The sequence below is a fragment of the Saccostrea echinata genome, unplaced genomic scaffold (genome assembly GCF_033153115.1).
Source record: "Saccostrea echinata isolate AGI-Se365-2 ecotype Australia unplaced genomic scaffold, CSIRO_AGI_Sech_v1 ptg000009l, whole genome shotgun sequence".
Classification (NCBI taxonomy): domain Eukaryota; kingdom Metazoa; phylum Mollusca; class Bivalvia; order Ostreida; family Ostreidae; genus Saccostrea; species Saccostrea echinata.
In genome coordinates this window covers 11051630-11061565 of record NW_026889758.1, presented here as the reverse complement: position 1 = coordinate 11061565, position 9936 = coordinate 11051630, and the positions used below count along the sequence as shown (strand labels likewise).

The following is a 9936-nucleotide window of genomic DNA, read 5'->3' as shown; positions in this document are numbered from 1 at the left end:
GTCATAAATTTTCAAAATCTACTCTTTATACAGTTGTTAAACAACTTTGTTATTTAATAGGTACTTATCAGAAAAAACATTTTCACCTTTTTCTTTTTGGAAAATAGCTCATGTTATTTCTCTTTTTAAAAAGGATGACCCCTCTTTCGTTCTTATTAAAGACATGTGTCGTTATTATCGTGTGTTATTAAAATTATGGAGAGAGTCATATTAAACATATTTACAATTCTTTTCATGGTAATCATTTGTTTTATCGATATCAAGCAAGTTTCCTATCCGGTCATTCTAGATACCGTGTATCAATTGTTAAATACATATTATAGTATTGTTCAAGTCAAATTCTATTTACATTGTTTTCTGTGATCTTTCTAATGAAATATGTGGAGATAACGGATTTTACAGAGTATGACACAAAATTCGCATTTTTAAATTACAAATTTATGGTATATCTTTTCCAGTGGTTTTTTAGTTATCGTAGGTAACAAAATGTGGTGTATAAGGATCTGTTATCATTAAAATAGACATATACACAGGCGAATTCTTGGGTTCTCTGTAAATTATTTTGCTGAAATGGTGTATCAATGTGCAGATTGTTTGTTGGTGACAATTTGCTCCAACAATCCTCATGTTTTAAATATTTATCATCTACAAAATTACTTTGGTAAATAATCTAGAGTTCCTTACAGACAATATCTATATGATCTTAGACGCCCTCGTTTTCCAACATTCTCTTGGAATTCTAAAGGGAACTATTGTGCTCCTTTATTAGCCGACCTGTTTTTTTTTTTATTTTTGTGATGCAAACTTTTTTTTCAAAAACTTTCTCGCGAGTAGAAGAAAACTCTTGCTGTGGCCTTCAACTCAATATTTAGATATATTGACGTTTTAACAATTAACAATAGTTACCTTCATTCATGTGTCGACTCGATGCATGTATATCCCAGGGAACCCGAAATAATAGACACTACAGAGTCTGCCACATCTGTTTTTATTTAGATGTTTTACTGACTTTAGACAATGAACTAATAACAGAACTGTATGACAAACAGGATACCTTCAGGTTTTCAATCGTCAACTTCTTCTATATATGTATCAATATACCATCTTCATCAACATACGGTGTTTATGTCCACCAATCGATTCGATACGCAAGAGTATGCTCTGAATACGATCGACTTTTAAACTTAGATAAGCTACTGTAAAATTAATTGATGTTACAAGGATTTCAACAACCCTGTTTAAAGTCAGCTTTGTCCAAATTCTACGATCGTTATAATGACTTGTTTTTAAATACAACCTATCATTGGGTCGTATTTTGTCTCACATATTTCATACCATTTGTCAGATCATTGCTTTTATACTAAATTTGCCAGCGGAGTACTCTTGATCAGTTCGTATGGCTAACAGAGGGTTTGATCGGTCGACAGGGGATGCTTACTCCTCATAGGCACCTGATCCCATCTCTGGTATATCCAGGGATCTGTGTTTTACCCTGTTCACGATTTGCTTTGTTTACTGATTTTATGAAATTGATTATTGTTCGTTTTCTTTACCTTTTGTTTGCTGAATTTAAGTTAAAACATGATTTACGTATTTTGGAATTGTGGTCAAATAAGTGGCTTCTAAAATTTCAACCCTTCCAAAACAAAACTAGTTTTGTAGTGCCCTAACCATTGTTAGGGCAACAAACATGAGTGTTATCCATTTCATTGTCACTTGGGTCTATTATTGTCGCAAAATCTAAGCTGGACTGAATATATTGATGGCAGTGTAAATAATGCTAACGAAAAGCTTATATTCTAAAAAAAACTGAATTTAAATTTGGAAGGAATATAACCTTTCAAACTTGTATTCTACATTTATCAGACTCCGCTTCAATACGCTTTAATTGTTTGGAATGGCTGCTCTTACTAGGATACTGAAAAAAGCTTTTTAAAAAGTACATTTATCTGCCTTTAGAATTGTCACAGGTCTTCTATTTTTGTGCCTAAAAAATTCACAGTGGGGGTGTCCACAAATAATTGTTTGTTTGTGTTCGACCCTCTCGAGAATTTTCCACTCTTATGGAGACGCCACCACTTGCCGGTGGAGAGCTGCAAATTTTGACCTATGCTCGGCACTCAGGGACATTGAGAAGTGAGGGATCTTTTTCGTGCCAGCACCTTCTGCGACACAGGACCTCGGTTTATACAGACTCATCCGAAGAACCGGTCTCCACGTCTCACAGTGGGATTCGAACCAGCGACGTAAGGATCAACCCCTTACTCCGCGACTCTAGAGCAGATGCTCTTACCACTGTACCACGCGGGTGACCACAAATAATTGAATCAAACATGAAACTGTTTCAAAATTAAAGAACAGTTCATTGTCCCGAAAAGCAAAATTACAGTATAGACGAGAAAAGCCTTCTCATTAAGTTCATTTCGTAAGATCTTCATTACAAAGGTCAGAAATCCCCTAACGTAATTTTCATTTGGAAAACGGATATAATGAACAGCATTCAAGCTCCATTTAGACAATACAGATCGGGAGCAGAGCAAACACGGACCTCCAAAAACATCAGAGGTGGGATCAGGTGCAATGGAGGAGTGAGTATCTCCACCCGACAGGTCATACCCGCCGTGTACTCCTTGTCATGAATGGGGAAAAAAAACGGAAAAATCCGTAGACAATTCAGTGTGTATATAATGGCCTAACAATTATTATGAAATACGTCAGTCAGCATATGACTTAATGATAGATTGTATTTGCATAAAACTTTCGAAATGATGATTTTAAACGAGACTGTTGATATTCTTGTTTCATCAACTTGTTTGTCAATAGTTTGCCTCGTTTTAGAATCCGTTCATACGTAAAACATGCTCTTGAGTATCGAATCAAGTGAGAGACAAAAACCCCATATGCAGGTGATAAGGGTATATTTCTACACAAGTAAGGGAAGCTGAAAAATTGAAGTCATCACATTTATCATATATCTTTGTTCTTTAGATAACATGAAGTCTTTTTCTAGTAAAATATCTAAATATGAAACAGATGTGTCAGACTCTGTGGTATCTTTTATTTCAAGCTCACTGGGATATATCAAGTCAACATATAAATGGAAGTAACTATTGTAAATTGATAATACGTCGTCGATAGTTCTAAATGTCCAGTTGAAGGCCACAGCAAGTGTTTTCTTCCTATCATGTAGAAGTTTATGAATAAATTCTGCTTCATATGAATATAGAAATAGGTCTGCTAACAAGGGGGCGCAATTGGTACCCATGGAAATTCCAACAGTTAGTTGGGAGATCTGATCTCCAAAACCTACAAAGATATTGTAAATCAGAAACCCAAGCATCTTTTTATTATAAATTTCAGAGTACTTGTGTGTACAATCAGAATGCTTTTTAACAAAATAGTTTTGCAAATGACCAATGACAAGGTAAGTATATTTATGACTTCCATTTTTATTGAAAAAGCAGCTGTCTATGGTGTCAAAACACCTGGACTTTTATTTATGGTGGAGAATAGTTGTATAAAATGTTGAAAATTCGTACGTTTTGATGTGATTGCTTTTGTTAAAATTTTGTGATTTCAAATTTTCTTAAAGTTCCATATCAAATTCAGACACATAAACGTTATATTATCAATAGTCCATTATGTTCCTTTTCATGAGGTAAATTCGAAGATATATATCAATTCTTTTTTGCTTGTAAAAATTATCCTAATTCTTGGAATAACTTTTTAACTGCCTGTTTTTTATTGATGAATTGGCACTATTCTTACAAAATTATTATTATTGGATGATGTAAGTTTGCTTTTACTGATCAATAATTAATAATTAGTTTTTGCTACTGTCCATAAATTTATTGATAGAACCTGTAGATAAAATATTGCTATCTAACAAATGTCTACTTGTACTTCTGGTTAAATTCAGAGCTTTTTGTATTATTTTATATGATATATTGTTCTATTTAAGGAGAGGAGCCAGTAAATTGTTAGTACTTATATAATATTCAATAAAATGTGTTCAAAACAGAACAAGCCTTTTACCTCTTCAATCTAAATTCACATATTTGTATCGTTAATTATTAAATTTGTTTATCTCAGACTTGTTCTTGATTATTTCTAGGAAAAAAAACATTTCTCATTTTTCTGCATAACAATACGCGTCTTTAGCATAGGTTCATAAAATTATTATTATTTTTTTATTGTTATTAATTTATTTTATTTTCTCAATTTATTTATTTACTAATTTTTTGGGTGCAAAAGTAAATTCCATTAAAGATTTTTTTCTTTAATTGGGACATTATACATGCATATGTACCTGATCTCAATAGTATCACAAGATAAATAAAATAATGAGTTTTCTTCATTTTAATATCTAAATTCATAAATTTGAATGAAAATTTAAACCATGCCCTAATTTCACAGCCTTTTTCTTTTAAAAATGCCAAACATAATTGTTTCCACACTTTGTCATTCACTTCTAAATATTAATGGTTGTAATGGTAAATACCATTTACAAAGGTTATATATGACATCATGTAAAGTAAAGCTTGAGTGAACTAATTCCCTCTCAAGCCACCTTTTCTTAGTCGGTCTTCTCGTCACAGCTTCCGATAATGCTCTGTCACTTCATTGCACATTTTTCGTCAGGTTTTCACTGAAAACGATGAAGAAATATTCAAAAGTGGTAGTTATATACCTGGGATTTTCAATAATTTGGTTAGGATTTATTTGTTGCCTATTATCTGTTGTTGACCTATCGGAGATTGACAGAAATACATTTGTAACACCTTCCAGGAAGGCACTTGTGCAGTCAATTCCAAATCATAAAAGTAGCCGTGATATTTTACCATTGAGTGCTGGAAATATGAAGCCTATTTTACAGAAGAAACTTAGAACCGCAGGAACAAAACAACTAACGATAAACATTACCATTGTAGACGAGCGTCAGAAAGGTAAGAGAAAAAAACCTGTATGTTTAGATTAATTCAATTCAAACCAGCATTTATAATACAATATATTTTGTTAATTAGAAGGATTAAAAATATTCGCAACGCACATTATGCATTTTTGCACATCTGGTTTAATGTATAAGACCATAAAAGTGTAAAAATTATTTTTTAATGAAAAGAGTAATTTATCAAAACCATCAAAGCGGAACACTGTTTAGTTCTCTAATACGTTGTGCTTTCCTCTGTATATTTCACGAAGAATTTGCTTTACTTGTAGTACTTTTTTACTGTTGTTGTACTATTTTATTGTTGTACTATTTTTCGGTTGTAGTGTTATTTTATTGGATTAAAGCAGTCACAGAGGGAACAATTCCCAAAAGGGACATAACTCTGGTAAAATTTACGGTGATTCCACTTTTTAAATAATTCAGCAATTATGTATAAGAAAATATTTTTTTTAAATGTGAATTTTTATGTTTTTTATTTCAATTCCAGATCCGTTTTGACAAACATTCCAGTTTAGCCGCACCATTTCTATTGGAAGGATATCCTTTGAATCAAATACCGACGCTGGAAATGATTAAGTACCTTTTGCAGTCCAATGATCAGTATGTAATGGTAAGGTAATATCGATTTTTAGGTAACATATGGTCACTTAATATGGATTTTGCATCAGCTTATCTTGTAATGTGGATGAGAATAAATCTTTTTTTTCCACATGAACACTTTTAATGCACAAAACTTCAGTCACATAAGAGTTCCTTTTACATGAAACCCCTGTTTTATGGATAAGTAATGGATTCAATATTTACACATTGCATATATCAATTTCAAAAATAGACATTAAATTAAGAAAATATATTTAATGGATGATTCGTTTTCCTAAGTGTTTATCATTAATTTCTCTCTACATAATATATATATATATATATATATATATATATATATATATATATATATATATATATATATATATATATATATATATATATATATATATATATATATATATATATATATATATATATATATATATATATATATATATATATATATATATATATATCCCAGGATAATGCAATCCATTTCTAAGCTCTTATCTACTTTCATCTATTCCTTACCACTTTACCAATCTTAATGCGAATTTCCTTCCTACATTTGATGTTACTCATTGTAATATTGTTTGAAACCTTACTATAACATTGTCGTATATTATATATAAAGACATTTAGGTTCTATATTCTTAACCGACCTGTTTTGGAGTATTGTTAACGAACTCTGAATTTCTTTAACTTCGACACTCTACACTGAGCTCTGCTCACAATTTGTACTGTTTCAGTGGACTTTTGAGCTCGATTACTGTTCTTAATCTTCAAATATGTATTTCATTCGTGCTACATTTTACTGCATTTTCATCTTGATTCATCTAATCCTTACATACACTGCGCTGGCACGATGCATTTAAGATTATATTATAATGTTTCATGACAGCCAGTAATATGTTTGAAACGTTATTGCAAAACATGGATTAAAAATTAAATTATTTCAAAAAAATAGATCTTGGTACTAAGATATTATTGCTATGGTCACATCAGAATTTTATCATAGAGTAACTGACGGTCTTAAATGCAGATAAATGAATCACCCCATTTAAAAGAAAAGAAAGAACACAGGAAATCTCAGTACATGACCCAAAAGGCTAAGTGAAAAGTTTTACACAAAGTGCATAAATACAGATAAATTACTTTTTTCTAGGCAGCTTTACTCACTGGTCTGATAAGGGAGGTAATCTGGATTTGGCCAAAATGGGACTACAAGAGTCATTTTGAGAAATACTCCCTCAGTTTTATACAGGCTGGCTTGACAAATGTCAAGGATAACAAAAATAAACAGGAAATCTGTATGTGCATATTTGATTCTGACAGCGGTGAAAATACTTGTTTCCATAACTCGGTGTCAGATATGGAGAGTGGCGTGGTGAACATAGATTACACGAACTGTGACGTGGAGCACACAGTAAAATATGTGGAAATTAGTGAAGATCTGGCTGCTGAATATTTCAAAAGAAAGTATGACGGAGGGAAATCCAGGTATAACAATGTGTTACCTTTACCTCCCCGTGTCTGTTTTTATTTGATATTAAAGTTTAAGCTAGTAGATTGTATCTGTAATTATCAACTCTAATAGAAAGAATCATTTCCAATGATTATTTTCAGTTAAATAATACTATGTCAGAAAATGTGAAAGAACAATTAACTCGTGATTAGTTGTATAGGTTTTAATATTTGTACCTTAGTAGCTTTTCTTAAAGTCCCTTATCAATTTGCTATTTATTTATACATCTGCATACATTATATAAGCATTTCAATTCATACTTTTTCCCTTTCAGTGCAGAAACAATTCTGGATATAGATGTCGACTTTTTAAACTTTATGGATGCAAATACAATTCTTTTCCAAGCCAACGTGAGTCGACTTGTTCTAGAGGATCTAGATTCTAATTTATCTCGTCTATTCTGTCCAAAAAATGGAGCAGAGGAAACTGTTATTGATAAACTAATCACTGAATTTATACATTTTGTTCTGTTTCACAAAAACAGAAAAAGTTCCGTTTTTAATACCAGATTCACAAAATTTTATGAATATGGAATGAAATATTTCCGCACACGTGATAGCAAATGGCTTCCATACACTTGTTCAGTAACAGCAGGCCAGAAAAATCTCTTTCTTAAACGTTTTGTGCGAACAATAGTGACTCTGTCAAGTCCCCAGCTAGATGTTATAAAAGAAACAGGATTTTGTCTCAGTACCGTGCGACAGAGTGTCAAAGAACTACCAGAGAAACAGTTCACAATATGTGCGAGTGACAGTAAGCAATCCAATACAGAGGGGTTTGATTTTAATCCGGAAACGATAAGAGGAAGACTTCAGAACTTCACAGATACATTACAGCACATATCAAAGTCCCCTGTGAGGCTAGTGACAGTCTGTAGGTCTGTCCGTGATGGCTATACACACAGAGCATCAGAGTCCTACTTAGAGAGATTGATCCTCAATACATTACAAAAGAAACTCTCAAACACCAAAATCTGTTACGATCACAATCTTCTTGGAGGAAAAATAGGTTTCAGGACAAACAAGCAAAAATGATTTTGTTTTATCCGTTATCAAAGTTCTGGAGACTAGTTGTGGTCTCTTTGAATCTTTCCCTGTGCCTAAGTCTCTTTGTTCTGTCTCATTCTGGTCTCCGCTTTAACTTTTCTTTCTAACTTTTGAAATAACAGAGAGTTCGTATTTGGTTAAATAATTTTCATTAATTATCACCCTCCTCATGGTCACTTGGGAGAGCGCAGCTTAATATTTAACAGAACTGTAAATTATGTGACTGATTTATACTTGGAGAGACATTTTCGTCGAATTCATCCACGTTACAAGTGGGTTACGCTCGAAAGCATCCAAACTCCGTGTACACATTTAATCATATATTTGAAACATATAATTCTTCGCTTTTTCCCTCATGATATATGAGAAAATTTTCTCCCAAAGCTTTAGTTTCAATAAAACATCAATGTTCATTCGTTCAAGATTTGTTTACTTACTAAATTACGTCAATTGCTTACTAAAATTTGTTTGAATTAAAGACGTAAAGTGTGTCTACACTTGTTGTTTGTGTCACAGTTCTAGTGGGACGTAGTAATGTATATCGACCCTTGGTGTCACAGGGCTGGTAGTTTCTATCCAACTTTGATGTTTGTGCAACAGTACTTGTGGTGTGTAATCACCCTTGCTGTTTGCTTCACAGTACTAGTGGTGTGTATAGTCCAATCCACACTTTGCAAAAGCTGTGTCGCTTGGCGGGATCAAAAAGGAAAGATCTTTATGCTACCAAACATTTGGATGGGCTCCGATTCATTACTTTGTTTATTTTTTTCTTTCGATGTTTGTGTAGCCTTATCCTGTGCACAAGATGTTCAGAATTTTTCCAGTCAAATTACAAGGTTACACCAGAAAACTACAAAGGCTACTGTGGGGATTCTATGAGTTTTCCCCTAAGACATAAGGGACATAACTCTTGAAAAGTGTGGATTCAACTATTGAGCCTTGGTGTTTATGTCACAGTACTAGTTGATGGAAATGCGTATCCACCCTTGGTGTTTGTGTCACAGTTTAAGTTGGAGGTAATATGTATCCATCCTTGGTATTCGTGTCACAGTATAAGACTTAGTGAGTATAAGTATAAAAACACCTTTTCACACCTGCTCCTCAGAAAAAAAAAAGAAATCTTGCAATATCTAAAATGATAGGATAGTAAACAGTATCTAAATAATTTTATTTATCTAATCATGACAATCAGCACATGGCGGGAGTCACCAGTCGGCAGGGGATGTTACTCCTCTATGGCACCCGATCACACCTTTTTTTCAGAGTTGATTCTTCTCATTATTTTATTATAAGTTTTAATGGACTTTTGAGAATGATTGCTGTTCGGCATCTTCACTTATATTTTATTGCCTGGATATATGAGAAAAGAAACTAAATGATTTTTGAAATGCATAACATTTTTCTCGTATCTCATTGTGTTATTTTATGTGTACACAATAAAAAAATGAAGAATTCATTTTTGTAATATTTTATTTTCAATCGATCATAGGAATGGGTAAGATCAGTATCTCAGTTTCCTTTCATGTTTTTATTATTGTTCCACACTTTCTGGTTTCATTGAAATATCTGATAAACTCTGACTTACAAAATTTTTAAGATAAACGTGTAACCTTTTGTTTAAAAAGTTGGTAATTCGAATCTGTTCAGTTTGATGGAATTTCTTTAATTACAAATATATTCTACTGCATAAGCATTACATCATTATTATAAACACAGCTCATTGCATAGTAAAAAATTATTATTTTTTGTAAAAGGTCTATCTTGTTTATTTTATTGTGTATTTTATTATGTCGATTGATTGATTGTATATTGCTTTACGTCCCATTCGAAAA

At 32.4% G+C, this 9936-nt stretch overlaps 1 protein-coding gene across 1 annotated transcript; it reads left to right on the top strand.

The window, feature by feature from the left end:
• The first annotated feature begins 4858 nt into the window (after positions 1-4858).
• Positions 4859-9544, top strand: LOC133183987 (uncharacterized). The gene is made up of 5 exons (XM_061318861.1): positions 4859-4946; positions 5221-5336; positions 5439-5561; positions 6699-7033; positions 7333-9544. The coding sequence occupies exons 1-5, from the start codon at positions 4859-4861 to the stop codon at positions 8090-8092; spliced, it is 1422 nt and encodes a 473-aa protein (XP_061174845.1). The 3' UTR covers positions 8093-9544.
• Positions 9545-9936: the final 392 nt, after the last annotated feature.